At 37.9% G+C, this 25,638-nt stretch overlaps 1 protein-coding gene across 6 annotated transcripts in view; it reads left to right on the top strand.

The window, feature by feature from the left end:
- Positions 1–25,638, top strand: part of PPP1R9A (protein phosphatase 1 regulatory subunit 9A) — a gene marked incomplete at both ends in the record, with an annotated part of 293,236 nt that overhangs the window by 251,736 nt on the left and 15,862 nt on the right. For 2 of the 6 annotated variants that reach the window (XM_079711708.1, XM_079711707.1), the window contains 4 exons: positions 7,305–7,462; positions 8,027–8,270; positions 17,940–18,027; positions 18,127–18,210. In XM_079711708.1, coding sequence (XP_079567834.1) covers positions 7,305–7,462; positions 8,027–8,270; positions 17,940–18,027; positions 18,127–18,210 — 574 coding nt within the window. Of the gene's footprint in view, positions 1–7,304; positions 7,463–7,972; positions 8,271–17,939; positions 18,028–18,126; positions 18,211–25,638 lie in introns of all 6 variants that reach the window. The other 4 variants (XM_079711709.1, XM_079711706.1, XM_079711711.1 and 1 more) reach the window with 2 other exon arrangements.

Here is a 25,638-nt window from a genome sequence, read left to right as displayed (position 1 = left end):
TGTCATAAATACTACTTGGGATACAAGACTTATCAGGTTTTGGGTGGTTATAAAGAATTTGACTATTAATAGAGTTCAGAGTGAGAGTTACCCATGGATGGGTTCCTAACCAAAGTGCTATCATAAGATGAGCTGAAGTTATATAACTTGGTCTCAAATTACCTTGTCTGATTCAGTACATCCTCCCCATACAATACTGAAACAAAGTAGTAACTGGAAGGAAGCTAAACTATAGGGCCCTTATTTAGTCCCAATCACCTGGCAGTAAAATAGCAAGGCAGGCAAACAGTCTCCATAGATGTGATGAAAGAACAGCCATCTCACATAGGGCAGGCTGACAGTAACAGGGATTTTGACAGAGTATCCTGGGCTGATACCAACATCTGATAATCCTGAATCCTAGAACATTAGGTCTATCAGATTAGAATGGAATTAAGATGTCTGTAAAAGTAAATTTACTGAATATGTGTTTTTTTCATTTTCATTAATTTTAACTATGTAAGTAATATATAGATTTTTTAAAAATACCTAATGCAAAAAAACCCAAAAAACAAATTTAACATTACAAATAAGACTAAAGTACCTGTTGACCAACATCTCTAAATCTAATATCTTCTTTGGAGGTAACCACCATTATCAGTATGAAGTATATCTTTCCAGCTTGCTTGCTATGCAATTATATGCATATATTTACTGTTGGAAAAATGTATTTTATGTTGCTGGAATTTTTTAATATTTAAAATGAATTTACACATTCTGCACCTTTAGTCAGTTAAGAATATCTTGCTAATCTTTTTATGTCAGTAAATAAAGACATTTGTTGAGTGCTTATAATGTACTCTTTCAAGCATTTGTATATCTATTTGATGCATTTAGTCTTCATGACAATGCAGTTATTATTATGTTGTTATTATCATGCCCACTTTAGCAGCTGAGGATTCTGAGGGAAAGAGATTAGAGAAATTGCCCAATTTAGTGACAGAGCCACCGTTTTGGATTCTGTTCAAGGAAGACTAACTCCAGATCTCCTCTCACGGCAACTATTTTACACCGCCTCTCTGAGGTACATTAGCCTACCTCTGAATGCGATGTGTATCAGCCCAAAGCCCCATGGGTCCATCTTTTGTGAACTTGCAGTGACTGAATGATATGCAGATACTGTTCAAGTTTAAAGATGCCACCGAGTGCCTCATTATGCTCGGCATTTCGGTTGATAATAGCACAAGCCAGGCAGTGTGATGGTATAAGGTGTGTGTGACTGTTTTTGAGGAGAATAATGAACGTAAGAATGCGGAGCAGACCCCATTGTTATGCTGCACCATTCCTCCACTTCCCTCGCAGCCTATGTCTGATCTGTGAGCAGCATTCCATTTACGTCAAAAATAATGTCAATCTAGTGAAAAGACTGAATGACTCAGAGCATTACTGTAGAGAACTCGTCTCTGTGTGATATGATCTATAACATCCTAATTTCACAGAACATTTTTCATAACAGCTGCTAAAATTGTGATCGAATCCATTAACTTCTTTTTTAAAGGATCCAATGTGAAGCAATATTGAAGCTAGACTTAAAATGCAGGTGTACTGAGGTGGAGTCCCACCCACTCAGACCTGCATTATCATTAGCTGCTTCATACCTTTTCTGCATTTGTCTGTCTATATTTATCGATCCACTTGTGTCTGCTCTTCTTTTGTATTTCTAGCTGCATTTGGGTCAGAGATAGGCTATTTCAGAGTCTGGAGGGTCTGAAAGAAAGAACAGAGAAGAAAGGAGAGAGGAAAAGGAAGTTTTCCTCTAATTCTAATGGACAGCAGAACTAGATACACTGGAGAAGAGGGGTAGAGGAAGAACCCAGGGTCTTGCATTTATGAAAGTAGTGTTATGCTATGCTATTGATTAAGATCTCTGTAGAGAATGAATGACAGTGAGAGAACATGGCCACCGAAGCCCGTACATTGAGCAGCTTATAACTTAGAAATGTTGACCCAGTTGGAGTTCTCCTGCCACATCATCATCCACAAAAGTGACAGCTAATTTTTCTATGTAAGAATTTTATTCCTTGGATAAATACAAAGTCAGATAAAATCCCTCCATTTTATTTTTTCTTCTGATGCTATATCCTTCTGGGAATTTGCAAAGTTAGCCCTTGACATGTATTTTTGTTTGGAACGTAGAGTAAGACTAAAAAGAAGTTTCGAAGAAGGTGGAAGGTGACTTGTGAAATTTACTTTCAGACTTGAGAGTGTCCTTCTAGAAAGAGGATAGGCTTCTGAGGACTGAGCTCTATCCAGTCTTCCACAGATTAACTGTGATAAAGTCAGTACACAAGTTAGTGACCTGTGAGCCTTGGTTTTCCTACCTGAGAAAAAAGCCTGGGCCAGAATCCCTAAGGTTCGTTTGAATTAATAATATTCTGATTCTTATATGACATGATAGAAAAATATAGCTTCTAGTGGTCATTAGATCACCCTTCTAGTTACCCAGCAGCATAATCCTGTACACATTTTCCTTCTCTCTCACACTAATACTCTTAAGGGGGTTGTTACTTGCGGTGTCTTTACTAGGTTCTTCCTCTGGACAGCCATTTCTTCCAACTTCCTTCTGGTATAAGAGTTGTTGAAGTGAAAGTCCTTAGCTCCATTCCAGTTTTTAAAATCTTAAAAAATTTTTTTCCTCAGGATGGGAATACAGATTACTGATTTATAATCCATTAATCACTGCTGTAAAGAGGCCCTGAGATCTTTGTTTTCAGGCCCTCAAAAATTGTTAATTGGATGTGATGTGTTGTTGGCCACTTGGGTCATGGATTTAAAGCACTACTTCTCAGACTACAGCTAACTTCATGTTTAATAGGTATCATTACATGTGTGCGCTCCAGGGGTTTGCACCCAGTCAGTGCTAGCTGATGATAAAGCAAGCATACAGGATTGCCATACTGAACAGTAATGGGGCAGAAGCCCCAGAATAATTCTCTCCACTCTCAGCCCTGCTGATAAGCAGTTCTCACGTTCCCTCACTTTATTTGTTCAGCACCTAGTGATGAGGTAGCTACTGCAATCCTGGTTGTTATATACTATGCTAGGTCCTCCAGAGTTAGGTCTCTATTGCAAAAGGAACCATGTTTACAAAAGTAGAATGAGCTTCCTGCTTGGTTCTTTTTGTCACCACGTAACCAAAGTTGTTACTAAACCAACCAAAGAAGAAATCATCTGAGAAATAATTTTTCTATAGTTTTCAATGTCTTCCTTTTTTATGCTCTTCCACATATGTGGAAGATTAATAACATTTCATAATAACATGTTTGAGAAGTGAATTTTCTAGACTAGTCACATCATTTGTGAATTGACAGCTGAACACACTGAACTCTAATTGCATTAAAATCTTATTCTAATAATTTGTTCAACACTAGCTAAATTGGTGTGTACAGACTAGTGGCCTAGGAGTCAAAAAACTAGAATACGTAGCCATGGCAGCTCATAAACTAGCTATGTGGATGAGGACAAGACAGTCAAGTTCTCTGAGCTTCAGGAGAGGAAAAAATATACTTGGCTGCTCTGTCTTTTGGGGCTGTTGTGAGGAACAAATGAGATGATGGATGTGACAGTGCTTGGTGTTATAAAATGTACAGTCTAAATATGAAATAGATAAGTTGTAAGATGTGTGTATATGGCAGTGTATCTAATTATATTATTGCATTCCTCCATGTGGTATTTCCACTTTTTATATGTAAACAAGAGCTGGTGAAGTTGATTCTCTCCCAATTATCACAACAACTAATGGGCAGCTACAAATTCAGATTTTATTGAAAAGAGGAAATTAAAGTGATCAAGGAGATTACTTTTTCTTCATTGACATGTAAAAAATAAAGGGACTACTGATAGAAAATATTTAGCTGTCTTTAAATATACTTGAATGGTCTGACTTTTCTGAATATCCACTTTTCTTTCAAGAAAGAAAAGGCAAATGAAATGAAAAGGCAAACCTTCTGTACATATTGTTATTCAGTGGATGTATCTCTCAGTGAAAAATATATTTAATTTTATTTGTTAGAACCATATGCCAAGTGCTAAGTTCCATAGATAAGAAAGGTACAACCTGAGGTGCTTCCTTGTTTTGCTTTTATAATATAATATATTTCGAACATAATAATACTTCATAATATTTAATACTGTGAAAAGAATTTCCTGGGGTAATGCTACTGTGAGAAATTGTTTTACTCTATTAATATCAGTACATATTAATATTTTCTACAACTCAGTTATTTGCTTTATTCTTAATAATTTAAATCCAAGAAGCCCTTGATTATTAATTTCTTGAACATTATGACTTCATTTAATGACTGCCGCTCTGAAAAGGTAAAATAGGATTAATGACCAAACTTCATTATTTCTAAGGAGTGGCTACATATGCAAATGTAAGGAGCAGTAGCATTCCAAATAAATTCAGCTAGGGGAACACTTTTCCTCAGCCAGTGCCTATTCAGCCAGTGTTCGTGGGTAACCTACCCTCTTCCCTTTCAGAATGGCAACTTTTGAGTCCTGACTTAGACTCTGGGCAGCAAGATTAAAGGTGGGGAGAGGCAGACTAAAGAGAACCACAGTGGTTTCTCCCTCTAGCCTTTACCAGGTCATTTTGTGTGTGTTCCACTTCACTCTTTTTTTCTTTGAGTCTTTTTATTTAAAGACTTAAACACTTTCCTTTGAAAAATCAGTGTAGTTTCTGGTGGGAGAGAAGATATCCAGGAAAAAAAAAAAATGAGACAAAGACGCATACACATAACTTGGAATATAAACTTAAAAGTTAATAAAAGGAAATTGGGGGGTGGTATTTCTTTTAACTTTTCAGCTCTTTTACTTTATTTATCTTACAGTTTTATTGAGATATCATTGACACAGCACTGTATATGTTGAAGGGGTACAGCATAATAATTTGACTTACATAAATCATGAAACGATTATCACAATAAGTTTAGTGAATGTCCATCATCTCACATAGGTACAAAGTAAAAGAAAAAGAGAAAAAAATATTTTTTCCTTGTGATGAGAACTCTTAGGATTTACTCTCTTAACTGTCATATATAACATACAGCAGTGTTAATTATATCTATCATGTTGTACATCACATCCCTAGTACTTATTTATCTTATAGCTGAAGTTTGTACCTTTAACCACCTTCATCTAAGTCCCCCTTCTCCCACCCCCACCTCTGGTAACCACAAATCTGATCCCTTTTTTTTTTTTTTTGATTTTTTTTTTTTACATCTTTATTGGAGTATAATTGCTTCACAATGGTGTGTTAGTTTCTGCTTTATAACAAAATGAATCAGTTATACATATGTTCCCATCCCTCTTGCGTCTCCCTCCCACCCTCCCTATCCCACCCCTCCAGGCAGTCACAAAGCACCGAGCTGATCTCCCTGTGCTCTGCGGCTGCTTCCCACTAGCTATCTACCTTACGTTTGGTAGTGTATATATGTCCATGCCTCTCTTTCACTTTGTCACAGCTTACCCTTCCCCCTCCCCATATCCTCAAGTCCATTCTCTAGTAGGTCTGTGTCTTTATTCCAGTCTTACCCGTAGGTTCTTCATGACATTTTTTTTTCTTAAATTCCATATATATGTGTTAGCATACAGTATTTGTCTTTCTCTTTCTGACTTACTTCACTCTGTATGACAGACTCTAGGTCTATCCACCTCATTATAAATAGCTCAATTTCATTTCTTTTTATGGCTGAGTAATATTCCATTGTATATATGTGCCACATCTTCTGATCTCTTTTTTCTGTGAGTTTGGTTGGTTGGTTGGGGGGTTTTTTTGAAGTATAATTGACCTACAACATTATGTTAGTTCCTGTTGCACAACATAGCAATTCGATATTTTTATACATTACAGAGTGATCACCACAGTAAGTCTGTTTACCATGTTACTATACAAAGATATTATGCTATTGTTGACTGTATTCCCCACTCTGTACATTTTATGCCCATGATTCATTTATTTTGTAACTGGAAGCTTGTACTACTTAATCTCCCTCACCTATATCACTCATTTCCATATCCCTTCCTCTCTGGCCACCACCTGTTTGTACTCTGTATCTAAGACTCTGTTTCTGTTTTGTTATGTTTGTTCATTTGTTTTGTTTTTTAGATTCCACACATAAGTGAAATCATACAGTATTTGTGTTTCTCTGTGTGATTTATTTCACTTGGCATAATACCCTGTAGGTCCATCCATGTTGTTACAAATGGCAAGATTTCATTCTTTTTTTTATGGCTGAGTAATAGTCTGTTGTGTACACACACACGCACACACCACATCTTCTTTATCCATCCATCTATCAATGGCCAGTTTATTATACTTTATCCATAATACTAGTAAATTAAGTACTTGTGGTGGTTTACCTGTGTTTTGTTTTTGTTTTGCTTGGATAGCCCGGCCTTGTTTTATTTCCCCAGCTATCTTAAATTTGCTGTTGAGGTAAGTTCTTTGCTGATCTTTCTAGAGAGTTCAAAGAAGCACAAGCTAAACTTTCAGAAACTCTGTTTTGGGTGGAAAAAATATATATTAAGACCAAAATGGTACAGTCCTTACAGTTACAGTCTTGGTAACTTTTGCTATAGAAAATTTATGCTGATGGTCACTTATTGTTATCTGCTCTTGACCTGGCACCTGACTTTTTTAGTATTTTTCCTTGATTTCTAAGATCTCCCAACTTTTTTTTTTTTTTTTTTTTGGTGGTACGCGGGCCTCTCACTGCTGTGGCCTTTCCCGTTGCGGAGCACAGGCTCCGGACGCGCAGGCTCAGTGGCCATGGCTCACGGGCCCAGCCGCTCCGCGGCATGTGGGATCCTCCCGGACCGGGGCACGAACCCGTGTCCCCTGCATCGGCAGGCGGACTCTCAACCACTGCGCCACCAGGGAAGCCCTAAGATCTCCCAACTTTGATACACCTTCTTGTATCTTTGTTCATCCAACACTCCAGCATGCATTTGTGTAAATAAATAAATACAAGTGAGTGCTTTTTATAGTTATGTTGTAGAAAGGTTTTAATGGTCTTTGGATGTTAGATTTTTGTTGTTGACTTGGTCATCTTTAGTGTTTGTTTCTTCCCTTAGGCTTTGTACATTTCTCCTAAATCTCACTGATTTCTTTGTTACCTCTGTTACCAGACAGGCTGCCATGGTTGTCACCTGTTTCCTGCCTGGTATTACTGATAACCTTGAGATTTTGTTACCAGTGTCTGTGGTCTCTGTCAATCCTCTCCAAAGTTTTCACAGATTATTTTGCAATATTCTTTTCTTAGACTTCAATGAAGCGGTCCCAGAGACAGAACGCCTGGATTCAAAAGCACTGAAAACCCGGGCCCAGCTTTCCATGAAGAACAGACGCCAGAGGCCCTCTAGGACAAGACTCTATGATAGTGTCAGTTCAACAGATGGCGAGGACAGTCTGGAGCGAAAGGTGAGTGCCCCGACCACTTTCTGACTTGTGAGTTCGGGCTGTATCCTTGTTCCTACAGCTTATTGAAGATAATGATTTTCCTGCAGCCATATTCTGTATTCTAGTTGGAAACAGCTGGAATAGTTCACTTCTTTGTCTCCTAAATTCTTATTCCCCTCGATATTTCGTTGTAATTCAAATTCTTTCTGTACTCATTTGATGAACTAATAACCAAGAGCATTATCCATATTGTCATATTTCATGATGGTGCTTTTGATATTCAGCTGTTGGTTTTATCTGATGGTAAATAATGAGTGTACAAGTCATTGTTCCTATATGTCTTAGGTATCTGTGGTAGCTACAAAGGTAATATGGTGAATTGTTGTGAACTATGTAGTCTTATCTGTAAACCAACAAAAATGGGTTTTCATAGGGATTTACTAAAAAAAGGTCCGTCTGATTTCAAAGTAAGTATCACATGGGACTGATGCTCAGTGGCATAACCTCCTTTATAATCTCTTATACCAACAGCCTTCAAACAGTTTCTATAACCACATGCACATTACCAAATCACTTCTGCCCAAGGGTTTGAGAACTTCTCCAGAATCAGATTCTGGTGCTTCATCCCTCACTCCAGTGGCTGGCAGTGTGCCCTTCTCGTCTGACCACATAGCTGAATTTCAAGAAGGACCCCTGCACCCAGAAAGGGAGCCTTCCTCCTCTACTGGGGGAGACACGTCATTCTCCTCTCCTTCAAAATCTGATCATGATATGGAAGAATCTCCTTGCCACCATCAAGCCACCACCAAGAAAATACTACAAGAAAAAGGTACTGTTAATTTTGTTGTTGTTTAGCTTTTGTTTTGTCTGACTTCACTAACACCTCAATTTGTGCCATGTAAAAATGGCTCTTTTCAAAAAAAAAAAAAGCAACAAAAACAAAGGCCTGTGTCTTTTCATAGCTAATAATTAATACTGCATTCCTTTTATATTATGGGACAAGAGAACACCCTTCTCTCATTTTTACTTTATTTTACTTTTTAAAAATCTTTTCCTACCTGATTAGTATTTCACTTCTTCAGCTTTCTACAAGTTTACTATTGAAGGAAATTCTTCAGGAACCCTTCGAGAGATTTTGTGTAATAGTAGCCCATAGTTTCAATAACTACTAACATAATCATTTAGAAAAAAATATGTATATATGAAAGTGAAAACAATATAGATCTTAACCCATTAATTGGTTTTTATTTAGAAGAAATTTTCATGGTAATTTATATTGCAAAAATGTGACAGAAAAGCTATGATAAAGATAATGAAGGGAGATTAGTCAGTAAATTTGAAAATATGCTCCTAGAATTAGCATAAGAATTTCATAGCAGTGTCAATAGACTGTTGTCCTTTTAATTGTATGCTTTAATTTATAGAAGTAATAAATTCCTGTTTAAACAAGTGAAATGATGCAGAGATATATAAAGAACAGGTTCTTTCTCTTCCTACCACATCTGATGTGTTCCTTTAAAGTAACCAAGAAGATTTGGTTATATTATTTTCACATCTGAAATGCACGTAGATATATATGGTGTGTATGTGTGTCTGTATGTATATATATACACATATATTTTAAACAAATGTATATATATATATATAAACAAAAATAATTTCTGGTGTATGTTTTGTTTTATATACTTTTTTTATAAAAGTGAATTCTACAAATGACATTCTGCAGTTTTGTTATACACATAATAATATTTTATGGACATCCCTCTGGGGCGATATACACAAATTTAAATGACAAGATAATCTTCTATAGTGAGCCGATAATATAACTGAGGCAACCCTTGTAGTATTGATGGACATTTAGGTTGTATCCCGGATGGGGGTAGGTTGTTGTTGTTTATTTGCTTGTTTGCTTACCACTGTGAAAAAGATATAAGCATTCTGTGCTTTACATTCTTGTATGCTGATGCTTTCATTTCTGTAGAATAAATTTCCAAAAGTTGAATCAGTAGTCAGAGTATATTGTACTCAGAGGAGAATGTATGGCTTTAAATGCTTTTATTGTAAAAAATAAATACTGAAAATAAATAAAATAAATATTCAAAATAAAGGGAAAGAACAACCAAAAAACAGAAAATAGAAAGGAGGGGATAATGAAGATAAAAGCTGAGTTTAATGAATTTTTATTAACATGAAAAGCCTACTCTTAACACCTCCACAAAATAAACGCAGCAAAGCTATGTAAAAGTGAATAGCCCCCTGGAAGGACAGGTTAAGAAAAAAAAAAGAGAAACCAAAAACACCCACAGCATTTGAAATGAGAAAGGAGATACAGAGGTTAAAAAAAATTTTAAGATAGCATGCAAACTCTATGGCAGATTTGAAAATCTAGAGGAAATAGAGGATTTCCTACCAAAATATAATGTACTCAAAATGGTGTAAGAAAAAGAAAACCTGAATAAGCCAATAAGTACAGAAATATAAAATATATTTTTATAGCTTCCATTTAGAAAGGTACCAGGCCCAGGTGGTTTTATAACTGAATTCTGACTCACCTATAAAAAAATAGATAGGAAAAGATAAAATAGAGCATCTATTTTATGTTAATTATTCCGGGAGATGTTTTTCATTTATTTTATGTAGCTAGAGTCTTAAAACCTAGTAAAGATCATGTGGAAGAAGAAAATCTTATTATACCTTAAGAAATATATCTTATTTCTTATTATATAAGAAAATCTTGTATAAAATCTAAATGTAGATTCATTTTAAATATGATGCTCGTAAATTAAATCCAGGAGTGAAAATTACTTATATTCCATAATCATGTAGGGTTGATTATGGAAATGTAAGGATGGTTTAACATTAGAAAATCTAACTGTATGAATCATCATATCAACAAAGGAAAAGTGAAGTGTTATAATATTAATAGACATTGAAAGGAATTTGATACAATTTTTCAGACATTTCCTATAAAAACTTGTTAAAAGTAAAGAAGGGATTAGGAAAAAAATCATCCAAATAAGATTAGTTATTCACCAGAGAGCTGAATAGTGAATCTTAAGCCACACAAAACTAGCAGATTATTTAGCGACACAAACAAAATGTTGAGGTTACGAATGGAATGACAAAGTTAATTACTTGGGAGGAGTGTCAGGCAACGAAAATGGAAGAGAATATACTGGGGACTTCCTAGATATAAACTTCATGGGAGTGGGGTGAGAAATGAAATGGGTGTTTATTTTATTGTTTTTCCTTTAAACTCTAAAATTATTTTATAAAATGCTCTTGATTTCAGTAGACAATAAGATATATACAAAGTTAACTGATAGACTCTATATGTCTAACATACAAGTAGCTTCAAAGAATTTTTTAAGTCAAGCATAGGCTAAGGTAATAAATCATCAATTTATTGAAGAGAAAATTCATGTTACTTATAAAATATGAAAAGGTGATCAACCTCATTAATGATCAGAGAAATAGTCATTTGAGTTAGATACCCATCAGATTACTTCCACCAACCAGTGCTAGCAAAGATGTGGGACACACTCATTCATTACAGATATGATTGTGCATCACTACACTGAAAAGTCCATGCTCACTTATCTTTACCAGAGCAAAAGTTGTAATCTTTCTACAAATACATCCTGAACGTAGAAATACAGTTGATTGTGGAGGCTCACCTTGTTTTGTAACTCTTAGTAAGTGTCATAGCTTTATCCCTGATATTTTCCCTGGTTTCCTTCCCTGAGCCTATTGATTTGCTGGAATTATCTTCCACAGACTGGTCCTAAGCACAAGTCTTCCAGAAGACGTTTTAAGGTAAAAAATAAGTACTTAGGGAGTACAAGATACTAGTGGAGGCAAGAGAAAATATGTCAAGCCTGCTAATTCATCAAAAGCAGTTGTAAAGTTGGTGAAGGACTTACACTGTGATTTTGGCCTACTTTCAAAAGAATGAAGGCTTCAGAAACTCTCATTAAGTAACCTAAATTGTGGATTGTAATGGCACTTTCATAGAAACATACTTGTGTGAAGCCCTCTGTCATCTCCTCAAGAAAAAAAAAAATGTGTATAGACCTTACTTGGTTCATAAGAAGGCAAAAGAGCAGGAGCATATATTTTGGAAATACAGGTTAATACTTTGTAGTCCACTGTTTGAGTTTATAAGGCATAACTTAGCTATCTGAAAGAAAGTACTTTATAGTCGGAGAGTGGATCCCTCACACATGAAATCTGACTAAAATTTTTTAAAAGTGGCTACATCTTGTCTAGATTATTTCTCTCTTCCTTTTACTTCTAAAAGCAGATGTTTCATCTCAAATTGGAGAAGTATTACATGGATGTGAGTTGTGCTTCACAGTCCATTAGCAGTAATATACAGCAAAATGTGGTTAGCAGTGATTAGCATTAAAATGTGAGAATTCCGTCTTTTCTCCAATACCTCCTTTGCTTGCTACTGCCTCTTCTTCGGGATTAAGCTTCCATCTGTAGTAAGCAGGACCAAGAAATAGGGGGTGGGTAGTTTCTTCTCCAGAGACAAACTCTTAAGCTTTCCCATTTTTTTATTTTCCTGGATTGATCATGCTTCTGGGTAACTCGAAAGGAGCAATTAATTGAGCTTTTATAAAGTATTAACTTTATAAATAGTTACTAGTATGATAACCATTATTAGACATTAACTATGACCAGATGAAAGCAGTGCCTCACACTCTTTTCTTCCCTTGATAAAAGTTTCCAGCCTTGAAGAGCTTCCTGTGCCTTCCATGTTCACTAATATTAATCCATTCATTCATGTATTTATTCAACAAATAGTTATTGAGCACCTGCTCTGCGTCCGGCATTGTGCTAAAGGCTGAATATACAATGATAATATTCCATCCTTTCCTGCGGGGAGTTTGCAGACTAGAGTCTGTTTGTCTGTCTGTCTCTGTTTCTCTCTCTCTCTTTGATTTATTGCTTGCTTGTTTGTTTGGTGACAGACCCTGTCTCTCTGACACCACACAACCACCACCATCAATAACCAGGAAGCCCCTGTACTTTCTGCCTTCCACTCTCAGGCTCTGTTGCACCTTGAAAGATAGCAAAGAAACCTATCAGTCAAGACTCTCTACATTCTTTGAAATCCTTGAGTTCTTTGCCATGTGAGACGAATTGACTATTCAGAGCAGGACTCAACAGAGGTTAAGTGTGGTTAGCCTGATTTACCTGTGTGTATGTGTTTATATGTGTGTGGTTCTTACAACTCACTGGCTCCTTAATAAAGGAACTAGAATGGGATTTGTAATACAAACTTCATACGTAACATGCCACTCCAGGAAATTCTGGCCCTTCAAAGCTCAGCTTAAATCTCACCTCCTTTAGTGGACCCTTTGCACACCCTCCCCATTCCCAGGCAAAGTGAACTATTCTCTCTGATCCCACAGAAATTTTCACACTGTTACTTCTGCTTCTGTCACTTTGTGTGTGATAATAAATGATCAGGTTGTCAAGTGTGAGCCAGAGTTTTCTCACTCGTCTGATTCATCTTTGTATTCATGGCCCCTAGTAAAGTATATGCATATAACTGATATTAATAAGGTTCTTGGACAAATTAATAAGTATGTCTCTCTAGATAATCAGTACAAGTCTTCTAGAACAGAGGTCGTCAAACCAAATTTGGCCTCCACCGGTTTTTTTTTTTTTTAAGATTTATTATTTATCTATTTATTTATTTATTTATTTATTTAATTTAGTTTTTGGCTGCATTGGGTCTTAGTTGCAGCACACGGGATCTTCACTGAGGCACGTGGGATTTTTTGTTGCGGTGCGCAGGCTCTTCATTGTGGTGCATGGGCTTCTCTCTAGTTGTGGCGTGCGGGTTTTCTCTTCTCTAGTTGTGGCGCGCAGGCTCCAGGGCGCCTGGGCTGTGTAGTTTGCAGCACGCGGGCTCTAGTTGAGGCGCGTGAGCTCAGTAGTTGTGGTGCACGGGCTTAGTTGCCCCGCAGCATGTGGGGTCTTAGTTCCCTGACCAGGAATCGAACCCACGTCCCCTGCATTGTAAGGATTGTAAGGTGGATTCTTTACCACTGGACCACCAGAGAAGTCCCGCCACCCCCTTTTTTTTTTCCAATGAGATAAATGCTTTTATTTAATTAATTAACTTATTTATTTATTTTTGACTGCACTGGGTCTTCGTTGCTTCATGTGGGCTTTCTCTAGTTGCGGCGAGCGGGGGCTACTCTTTGTCACGGTGCGCAGGCTTCTCATTGTGGTGGCTTCTCTTGTTGCAGAGCACGGGCTCTAGGCACGCAGGCTTCAGTAGTTGTGGCACGTGGGATCAATAGTTATGGCACACGGGTTTAGTTGCTCTGCAGCATGTGGGATCTTCCCGGACCAGGGCTCGAACCTGTGTCCCCTGCACTGGCAGGCAGATTCTTAACCACTGTGCCACCAGGGAAGCCCCTGCCAGCCGTTTTTATAAGTAAAGTTTTATTGGAGCACAACCACACTCAAACAGTTACATACTGTTTTCATACTACAGTAGCAGAGTTGAGTAGCTGTGACAGAGTCAGTAGCCCACAACCTAAAATGTTTACTCTCTGGCCTTTTACAGAAAGTTTGCTGACTCCTGGTCTAGACATACATTTTCTTCCACTCAACATTGCTGGATAAACTCTGAAAAGGTCTTGGTCATTGGTTGCTGTTTATCAAGATTTTTTTAAAGTGATATACCATTACTTTTGATCTAGTAAGGTACCACAAAGGTAATTAAGTTACAGCTGTAGTTGATTACATTCCTGGGACAAATTCTCCATTCTTCAATTGAACACCTAATTGAAGTTGGGTGTTTTCTAAATTGCACCAGTACCACATTCACAAGTCATAATTTTGTTGTCATATTTGTGGGACCTCAGTGGAAACTAGGATAGAAAGACTCCCATTACAACTGGCTAAATGATAAACATCTAACCCCATTTCAGTTAAAATTAGAGAAAGCAAAAGATTATTCCTAGAGGTTTGTTAAGCAAGTTATATGGCAATAAAGGGCATGAAAATATTTTCCCCCTGTCTATTCTTTGAGTAGCCTAATACTAAAGTTTTAGTCTCTGGACTTACATAGCAGTGGGCCTTTGTTCAGACAAGGTTGAGTAAATGAAGTACTATCAGTTTTCTACTTGTGATTTGTTCATTATTCTAAGTGTATATGTGGCCGTTAGCACATTGCCTAACACAGAACATGTCTTCAGAAATATTTGTTGAATTAATGTCCTTGCAAGTAGAAATCTTTACAGGATTCATTTATTATTATGTTGCATTAGGCCTTTATACATATAGAAATAGTAAATTTTATCATTGCTCAGAGCACGGCGAGGTTAACCCTAGCTGAGATTGGTAAACGAGACATGACAAAGAAAATACAATTAGAGTAACTACCGAAGGACTGAAAAAACAGAAAAGATAAGTAAGGGAAGGCATATAAGGCAGGGAGATGGCATTGACAGAGACAGGCACACGTCAGATGAAATGACAGGAGTGGGGCTGTCCCAGCCTGCTGGAAGCAGTCTGTTTATTCAGGTTAGAGTGATTGCTCGTAAAATTGAACAGGTAGGTTAGGTCTATAGCTCTAGAATTTAAATACCTTAGATACCTTATCATATTACTAGAAAACCACAAGATGCTTGAGCAGAGGAATAAAAAGGAAAAGACACTAGGTATGAGGAAAATGAGTTAAGAGACCCTGAAAGGTGGAGGAGCAATAGACAATGACAAGAAAGAATGATAAGAGAACTGTTGAAATGTATGTAAGTTGACGAGATCAGGGGGAAGAGAGTGAGGAGGTCAAAACTGATCACAGGGTTTCTAGCCTCAGAAAACATGGTCTTGTCATTGATAGAAAGTAGGAAATCAGAAGCATTATGAGGGAAAGGTGATTAACTCATTTTTAGTAGAGGAGGTCTTGAGCTCAAGAGAGAAGCCAGGGGCTTCCCTGGTGGCGCAGTGGTTGAGAGTCCACCTGCCGATGCAGGGGACATGGGTTCGTGCCCCGGTCCGGGAAGATCCCACATGCCGCGGCGCGGCTGGGCCCATGAGCCATGGCCGCTGAGCCTGCGCGTCTGGAGCCTGTGCTCCGCAACGGGAGAGGCCACAACAGTGAGAAGCCCGCGTACCGCAAAAAAAAAAAAAGAGAGAAGCCAGGGCTGGGAGGTAGATTTCAGAGTCCCCAGAATAAAAGAAGAGGTAGTCAAGGGTCTTGTTTCAGTGAGACTAAGATGAATGCTGTCCCAGGAAAGGCCTTAGTATTTAGCTCAGGAGATCAATCATTACCTTTGAAAATGAAGACCAGGTTGCCAAAGATTAAAGCTGGGTCACCCAACGTGAGGACTTGGACTTCTAATTGCTCGTCAAGGTAGTATTGGAGAGATTTCAAAAAGCCTAATGGAAATTCCACATACAGCTAAATAACAAACAAAAATGTCACAATTCTTTTTCTTTTCCTGAAATCATACCAGTCCAATGTTGGTTTTTATGCAGACTAGAAGTTCTGAGGTACATTAGTGATGGATTTGATTGATTTAAAGTGGGAAAGTGCATTATTACTTAATCTTGCCTCTTCAGCCTTTTGAAAGAATTCATTTAAGTGTTCCTTGGAACACACTTTGGCAAATGTATGAGATAATGATGTGAGGTTGCCTAACAGCAGGCTCTCTGATGGGCAGAATCAGGCTTTTAGTCCCAAGATGTCCACATAACTGCCACACTAATAGGTTACAGAGTGTTGCCACGTACATTGTTTCATCTGGTCTTAGCACCACTCGTTAAAATATCTCCCAGCCACCTTTATTTCCGAAAATAATAAGGCAGTCTCCTTTTAACTTTGCACATTCCTAGCTGTTGAGAGTTGCTCTAGAATTTATTTGGAAGAATCCGGTACTTTCTTTCCTTCAGCTTCTGTTAAGAAATTTGAAATCCTGCTTTTTTTTTTTAAATGTCCATTAGCAAAATCACCTTAGAATGAGTTTGTGCCGTGTGTGTATATTTTTTTATGTGCATGTGTCACATCTGTGGCTATTTAATTCAGTTACCCAAAGAGTAATGATGCAAAGAGCCATAATAAATATTTGAGGTTAGAAGTGGATTTTGACATGGACATATTTCTTACTCTTCTATTTGATTATGTACATTTCAAGGAATTGATTATTATAATCTGTGTATCATTAACTAAAACTATGAAAAGCTCATTGCTAAAAATCCTTAGAGTATTTTTCAACATCCTGTGCTTCTTCAGAGCTTCGAAAATAGACTCCTAAATGAGAACTGTGTGCACATCATGGCTTGTAAGTTATGTGTGTAGTTTCTCCATTGACAAAAAGCATAAGCAAAATTAACCTGCAAGGTTAATTGAACACTCTCTTAGGAGAACTACACTCCATGCCAGAAGGTTGCTGGATTTTCTTTTTAATTTTAAAAAGAGACAGACACCAACGGACAATTGGGAAAGAGCAGTTTCATACACAGATATGCATCAAAGACACCACTTGTTAATGATCTCAGATGACTGGATATGCTGAAATATAATGCCAAACAGCATTCTTTGCTAAATAGCTCCAAGTAGAACCTTAGGAGTTTCTACCTTGTCCAAGGTAGAATAAGTGCCACCAGTGGAATCTAGTTCCTACAACTGACATTGAATTCCATTGGCAAAGCGTCTCCTCTGATTGGTTTTTGGCATCATTTCAAGTGTCCCCATCCCCCAGCAGCTGCTGTGCTTTAGAGTGCCAGCATAACTCGGAGAGAGGCAAAGATCATTCAGCTGCAAGCACTGGGGAGGTTTTGGCGTCTTCCACGTCATGGGAAGCCAGCCAAGTTGTGCTTAAAGCCAACTTCTAAAAAAAGACCTTTCAAAAATATAAATGTTTTATAGCTGAGCTCCTGCTTGAGAAGTCTCCCCCATGTTCTGTCTCCTCTATCCCAAGACTGGCCACAAGCCATTAGCAAGGGGCAGATGAGAAGGGAAAGCTTTGACTCTCACTTTCTCCCTAATCTCCCAGACTCTCAGGGGTGACGTTCTTTACTGGACTTGGGACATATGGGGGAAGTGAGCTGGGGTCCTGTCAGAAGGTGCTAAAACCCAAAGGCAAGAAAGGCATGGAGGACAGAGCCCAAGCATTTGAAGCAAAGAGTTGGAGCCAGAGAAGGAACAGAAGGAAAGTCATTTGGTCCCTGCTTTGAATGTAAAGGATGATTTGATAGTGTTTATTCTTATTTTTTTTTCATTCCAGTTTATTTGAAGCTAAAATTCTTTGTGATAAGTATTGGGCTTCTGTCTAACAGGACCTCTCGTGGTTTGACTGAATGTTCCTCAACATAGCTATGTTTCCTGTATGTTAATAAAGGCATCCAGTATTTTCTTTCACTGTTAGGAATTGATGCAAACCCCGTAGATTCAGAGATGCAATGACTTTTGACAGTAGCTTTTTAAAAATGATAATAATTGCTTTTTTCACATATGTGTATATCCTAGATGGTGCCAAAGGTCCCAGATCACTGAGGGCATCAAGTTTGTTGGTGGTACGAGGAGGAAAAATTAAGCGGAAGTTTGTGGATCTGGGGTAAGCGCTTCATGAAGTTAAAAAGCAAGCCCTCTGTAAGAGAAGGATTAAAGGAGAAAATGGCAAATTCCCTTTTCTGACTGTGTGCTGTCATTATAGGGCGCCTTTGCGAAGGAATTCCAACAAGGGAAAGAAATGGAAAGAAAAAGAGAAAGAAGCCAGTAGGTTTTCTCCAGGTAGCAGGTACGGGTGGGTGATTAAGAACAGATGTATCTCTGCATCTAAACTTTCTGGCCCCCTTCCACTGTTAACCGGAATTAGTGGTCAGTATCTCTGTGCTGAAGTGATACAGCTAGAGGTGAGATGAAAACAAATTGCAATTTGTATTTGTCTTAACTCCGATTGAAGCCTACACCAGGCCTCGGGTAGATCCATTGGCTTAATTGCAGAATTATGGTCACATGAACAGTTTTAATGTTTATCTAAATACAGCATAAATGTATCTATGTGATGTGTCAATTAGACACATTTCAGCTTTTTTGCCTGGCTACCCACAATTCTTGTGTCTTCTGGTTATAAGTCTGAAAGGGTAATTTTGCATTTAAGTATCTTGTTGGCTTTCAAGACTGTTCTGTCTACATGCAGGTAAGAAAGACCAATGTCTCACTGAACTCGTCTATTAAGTTGATTTTTGCTGGCGCCATCAACTATGCTTACTGTTCAATAAAGACTTTCCTATAGAGAAGTGAGCTTTGTATAGCACATTGTCAAGCTTTCCCAACTTTATTCTGAGATTACATAATTGTATACTTAGGTTTATATAGGGAGACAGTAAAGCACAGAGCTCTCTCTGAAGTCCAACTGCCTGGGTTTGAATCAGCGCTCTCCCAGTTACTACCTTTAAAACCTTCGACAAGTTATTTAGCTTCTGTGCCTTTGTTTTCTCATATATGAAATGAGGATAATAAGAATAGATATCTGTTAGTGTAAGGATTAAATGAGTTTTCATGTAAAGCATGTTAAATGGTACCTGGCACATAGGAGGCATTCAAAAATAATAATAGCAATCTGCTATAATTCTTATTATTATTTGCAAGTTACAAAGAAGTTTTATATTTATCATTTCATTTGATCCTTACAATAAGATTGGGAGGGCAGATAATAATACCATACTTTATTGATGAAGAACTTCACCTTCATAGAATTTAATTGATTGCTAGCCCATGATTATGCAACAAGCAATTAATGTCAGTTAGCTGGAACTTGGCCTCCTGTCCAGATGTCTTTCCAACACTGCATGTCACCTCCTAGTTACTTAAGCATCTAATTTACATTTATTTATGAATTTTGGGAATCATCCCAATAGTATAGACTAAGGAAGAAACAGACAAAATGCTAAGAATGAAAGAATGTAAAATTATTTGGGGACCACCTATCCATTTTATAGGTTGTCCCCAGCTGTTTCCTTTTTTCTCTTTTCTGGCAAACACCTTGGTGAGAAATTGTACCTTCTTCCTGGGATTACAGGAGAATGGGGGAGAGGGTGAGGGATGAGAAGAGAGAATTCCAAAATTAATTATTTTTGTTAGTCTGGGTTTCCTTTATTCTGTACAGTGGAGAAAGGCAAGAAAGCTCTGTTTATATTAAGGACAGGAATCTCAGAAAAATAAGGCCATAATGCAACTCAAGAGCACTTTTAACTTTGTGTGGTTTTAGAGTGAGAAATATAAAAGTCTACTTTGTGCCTTAGAATTAAGAATAGAAAACTATCAAATATGCTCAGGGGAAAAAACAACAACAGATAGTGAAACCGTTTAAGGGAGAGAGAGAGATGCCCAAATGCACAATGGGAGAGAAACTTGAACACTTCTGAAGTGACACTGTGCTCCCTTCGGTCCCTGGGCTCCTGAGGCAGCCACTACCTCTCACCTTTGGGGCCCCACCCTCAATGGGACATAAGCGCAGGCATCCAACAGAGTGGAGGGGAGAAGGTTTGACTGAATTTCGTAGGAGCCAGAGAGTTCTCACCCCCTTGTGTAAATTGCAGGTGAAAAGTCAAGCAGGTCTTGACTGTTGGCAAATACTCACCTTACTCCAGGCAAAACCACCATAGTCCAGGGTGGGCGATCATCATCGTGCTGCTTAACCGCAGCCAATACCAGCTTTTGAACCAGCAGCCAGCTAGGCTGCCTAGTCAGCTACATTTTAAAACATTAACTCTGCAGTCTCTGCATCAGTAGTCACAAACAATTCACGTGTACCACATTACAAAGTAGTTTTCAGTTAGAATCATAGTTTCATAATTATTTGTAATTACAGTAGAAGGTTGACAGGACTGAAAGGAATTCATGTAATTGAAATAGTAGGGCAGGGAAGAAGAAGGACTTTTTCAGTTTCAAAAAAATAAATTTTTGAGCTATCACAGTAATTGGTTAACAGTAATCAAATCTAATGACAGCCTCCATTCTCCTATATAGATGAATAATGGGCCAGAACCTTATTCAGAACATATTCCAGGAAGTACAGTTACTGCCCAGTAGGAGCATAATCCAGTTGAATTGGTTTCACAGGGCCCCTGAAGGTAGGTGGGTGGCAAGCACCATCAGCTGCAGGGTCCCACTGCAGTTGTGGAGAAGAACTGGGGGTAAACTCATCACTGCTGTGAGGTTTTCTCAGAAAAAGGAGGGAATGATTCACAAATTGAGTTAGTAATCTTATCTTTTAGGCTTTTCATCCAGTTCTTAAAAGATTGTAAAAATCTGATGAGGTCATTCAATCAGTGATAACCTAAGGCTACCGGACTTGAAAGAGGCCAGACATTTGCTAAATGTGGTCTTGGTTTTAGTTTTTCCCTTCCCAAAGAGTAAAGGATTTACTGTATTCCTTGTGGAGACAAAGTGATTCAAATACATGACCAACATGAAGCAAATAGATAAGGTTAAAATAAGAAGAAGTAAACCCTGCAGAGATACATGGTTGGTTTGCTTCTGTCTTTTTCAAATACGTGCTCAGTGAACTTTCTGATTTAACCAGATAACATAGCAGATAACAAAAGCAGGAAACACTTAATCGTCAGAGCTTGTTCATCCCTTAAAGTACATACCAAAGAATAAGACAAAATACTCTCCTTAGAGTAAGGAGCCACTGGTGTCAGTGGAGTGTCTATTTTTAGAGCTCTGTAGGAGAAGCTCCCAGTTTAGTCACTGAATGGAAAGCCCTGTGAGCAGATATGTGTATCTCAAAGCAAGGCTAGAGGGTGGTGCGTGGGAAAATTATGGGGAAGGGAGATGGCGCTCCTCTGTGGAAGCAAATCTGCTTTCACCTTAGAAGTGTGAACAGTGGAGAAAACACTGAGCTGGAATCCAGTATTCGTCCTGACTTTGCCATAGGTAAGTCTGAATTCCTTGGACTTTGGTTTCCTACCAAAAAATAAGTGTGGTCAACTAAAACTACATGGTCTGTAACTCCCTATCCATCTCTGCCTGCACTATCCAGCATGGTAATCTCTAGTCAGATGTGGCCGTTGAGCACTTGAAATGTAGCTTGTCTATGTTGAGATGTGTTGTAGGAGAAAAACCATGCTCGATTTCAAAGACTTCGCGTGGAAAAAAATAGAATGTGACATATCTTGGTATCTTAATAATTTTATAATACTGATTACATGTTGAAATAATATTTTGAATATTTTGGGTGAGATAAAATATAAAAATTAATTTTACCTCTTTTTTTCCATGTGGCCACTAGAAAATTTTAGTTGACTTATGTGGTTCCTATTATATTTCTATTGGACGGCATTGATCTATATGATTCTATGAAAAACATACTCTTTTGATTTCTGACTCTTTATTTTGTTGGTCTGTAAATTAGCATGTACTCATTTGTTCATTCTTTTTTATCTGTATCTCTTCATTCCAAATATTATTTGTTTATATACAAAAATACATATGGTACAACAGTATAATTTATTTTAAAAGTAAATCGGATAGGGGAAAACAAGATAAAGCAAAAAGTAAGGTTGGTACTTAAAACAGAACATCTTCAGCAGTACTTTCATGGTAAACATAACAGTGACCTCCAGTAAAAGCCAAGAGCATAATGTCAAGGCGATTAATAGCCTGAGTTCAAATCGCAGCTCTGCCACTTGTCCTCTTGAGCAAGTTACTTAACCTCTCTGTACCTCAGTTTTCTCATCAATAAGATGGAAACATATATTTACCTCTTCAGGTCATTAAGGGGACTGAGATCACATTTAAGCACATTTTAAGTCCTTAATAAATATAAATGGCTATCATCACTATTAATGCTTAAAGTAATTCTTATTGCAGGGATATAAAACAAAATATTTTCTGGACATATTTTTCTGGCAGTCTCATTCATGCAGGGGTGAGTGGTAATATCTTGACGAATAAATGGACTATGTGGATTATAGTTCAGGCAATCCTTCATAGATGCCGTTTCTCTCAAAGAAACTTTAGATAAATCATGGTGCTACAGTGAGTTAGAGATTATACTGCATGACAAGTACCTGGAGGGCAGTTCTGCCCTGTTGCTGAGCAAGGGCCAAGCTTCTGCTCCTGAGCTGGAGTTGAAACACACCCTTTCAGAAGAGCTGAGGAGTGGGATAAGCACATGTACACAGAGAGAGAGAAACCCCTTTCTCTGCCTAAACCCGGTCCACAGAGGCACCCCAGAGAGGAGCCAGCTTTTTCCTTCAAAAAAAAATTTTTTTTTAAAAACAAGAAACAAAAATGTAGCTATAAATGCCGGTGGAGAACGGCCATTAGAAAATGGCAGAATAATTTGAGCCTGAAAAGTTTTAGAGTGCACATTACCAAGCCACTAGTGGCCATGAACAGTGATGGCAAAAACTCACCACTGGAGAACTTAACCTTGGCCATGTAGCTCACGTGGGCTCTCCCCTTCACTTGATATTTTTAATGCCCAAAGGGAGTAGATTTGTTCTTAAAAAGAGGATTATTTGGGTTATAAATGAAGAGTAATTTGTTAAAGGCTCCAATTTTAAAACCTAGCTTTTTTTGAGTTTAGTGCAACTTACAAATCCTGTCATTTTGTTTTACACATCGAGTAAAATTTTATATGAAATAAAAAAGGTTTCACTTTTGTGAAAACCTTCGAACAATATTAGCTTAGCCTCAGGAGAGCAGACCTGTTCCCCCATAATCGTCTGTCCTGTTTTTAGCTGCATTTATAAATTTAATCTATTTAGTTTTCCTTTTAAGTAATTTCCAGTGCCTAAAACCTGACAAACTTACATTCCTAACAAATCAACACTTTTCCTACTTAAAAAAACTCTTGAAAATCTACTAAATTAAAATAACTACAGTGACTCTAAACATCCCAGTACTCTTTATCAGTGTGGTAGTTTTACACCTTAATTAGTTAAATCTGAAATCAGTTAAATGTATTAAGGTAGACTCAATAGACAAGTTTCTTTCTCAGTTTCTAATAATACAAATTTTCTTAAAAACTAACCAGTATATTTATTATTCCTAAACTAATATTTTTGTTTTGATAATATGGATTTTATTTACATGATCATCTTGCTGTTTCATTTTATATCTTCCTAGTATGGGGCAGACTCCTTAAGGGAACAGTTTCTCCATCTCAAGTGAGGGTACGGGAGGAAAAAAATATATTTTTCCCTCTACACTCCTAGGTTCTTCAACTGAAGCCCTGTAAATTAGACTGACAGAAGACAGATTAACAAGGGAAAAGCATACAAATGTATTTAATGTAAGTTTTATGAGACACAGGAGCCTTCATTAGGAAATAAAGACCCAAAGAAGGAGTTAAGCCTGGAGAATTTTTATCCTAGGTTTGATGAAGTGTGGAAAGTTGTGGAGAAGTGTGATAGGACAGAAAGGTATGAGCCTAAGGGTAGTAAACTGGGGAAACTTAACCAGCCTGTTCATTCATTTGCTCAGGTTCCTCTTGGCATCTGTCCATCTATGGAATTAAGGATGCTCCTTTCCTCTGGGTATAGGGAGGGCACCTCTGTTACATGAGGGTCTTATGACCTGGTTCAGGGGAGATGGGGAAGGTCAGAGAGCCCTTCCTGCACCTACCATTTCTCAAATTCCTTAATATATTCATAGCTTAAAATATTCACTATTCCAAGGTGTACCCTATTTGGGGGTGGCATGTCCTGAACCCCAACATAAGTTAAGGTTAAGCACTCTACGCTGACCATCTCAAATGGGCTGTTGGTTATTGATCAGAGATTTAGACCATAACTCAGGATCTAGAAGCAGGATATTTCAAGGTTGTTGGCCTGGCTGCAGATGGACACCTGCTTGTTATAGCTGTTACCTGTTCAGGTCTCTCAGTCCCCTTCAGAAGGGGCTGGCTTTACAACCTCCGTGTCCTTGGTGGATGTTAGAACCTCGCAGAATTACTTCATCTGATTTGAGTAAATGGAGGTCTGCAGTCCTTCCTCTGGTTGCACCTAACTTTCTTCAATTAACCTCCTTTACTACCTGCTTGAATTCTATATTCTGTTTATACTTTTTCTGTTCTGGAAGTTCCTGAACTCCTAATTATATTTTGATGACATCCAATTAGACTCTGAATACTTAATTGTATTCAAAATTAAAACAAACCAAAAAAAAATCACCATGGACTGTTTACCTGAGCAACTTAATTTTGGGGTGCTAGCACCAGGGTAAACTGGTTTCAAGATATATAAATGAGTTAATTGTTTTATAGAGTTGTTAACTATAAACCATTTAAATGCCAGGAGGCAGTTACTCTCCCCACCTCACACCCCCAGCAAATGGCATTTTCGGATTATAGAGACTTAATTTGAAGACATGCTTTCTCCCAGTTCCTAACAATAAAACAATCAGGGATGTAGCAGTGATTTGTGAATCTACTTTTTCCAAAAATGATAGTGAGTCATTAGTGTATAAGCTAAAAAAGAAAATGAAGCAAGTATAGAACACATACCTGTTTTGATCCTCTAGAAATTATTTTCAGATCTATTAAGTATTCATTTCTACCAATCTTGATTTTTCAAGGGAATTATTAAGGCTCTGTATGGAGTTTATGCCCCTTGGCCCATAACCTGCCCTCAGAGTCAAAAAAGTTAAGAAGGGAGGGAGGGAAGGAAGAATTTTATGTTATTATTAACAGATTTCTCCACAAAGTGAAACAGACTATAAGAGTGGTCAATAATAGAATAACTAATAACTAATAACAGAATAACTGTTAACAAACCCTTTCTGCTCCTTTTGTAGGCCCGAGAGTTGTATATCCAAAAGGAAACTGGCATTTATTTTAGAAACCTGGTGAGCTGATAGGTCTATAATTTTAAAGTAGTGAAGAGTTTGCTTTTTTTTTTTTTTTTTTTTTTTGCGGTATGTGGGCCTCTCACTGTTGTGGCCTCTCCCGTTGCGGAGCACAGGCTCCGGATGCACAGGCCCAGCGGCCATGGCTCATGGGCCCAGCCGTTCCGTGGCATGTGGGATCTTCCCAGACTGGGGCACGAACCCGTGTCCCCTGCATCGGCAGGCGGACTCTCAACCACTGCGCCACCAGGGAAGCCCAAGAGTTTGCTTTTTTAAATGAATATTCTATACTCTAGGTCCAAGCAAATGGAAGCGTACCACTGTTCAGTTTTTTGAAGGATACTAGGAACCACACAGAGGTTCC

The sequence above is a fragment of the Hyperoodon ampullatus genome (assembly GCF_949752795.1).
Source record: "Hyperoodon ampullatus genome assembly, chromosome: 9".
NCBI classification, from domain to species: domain Eukaryota; kingdom Metazoa; phylum Chordata; class Mammalia; order Artiodactyla; family Ziphiidae; genus Hyperoodon; species Hyperoodon ampullatus.
This window is presented reverse-complemented; position numbering and strand designations above follow the sequence as displayed.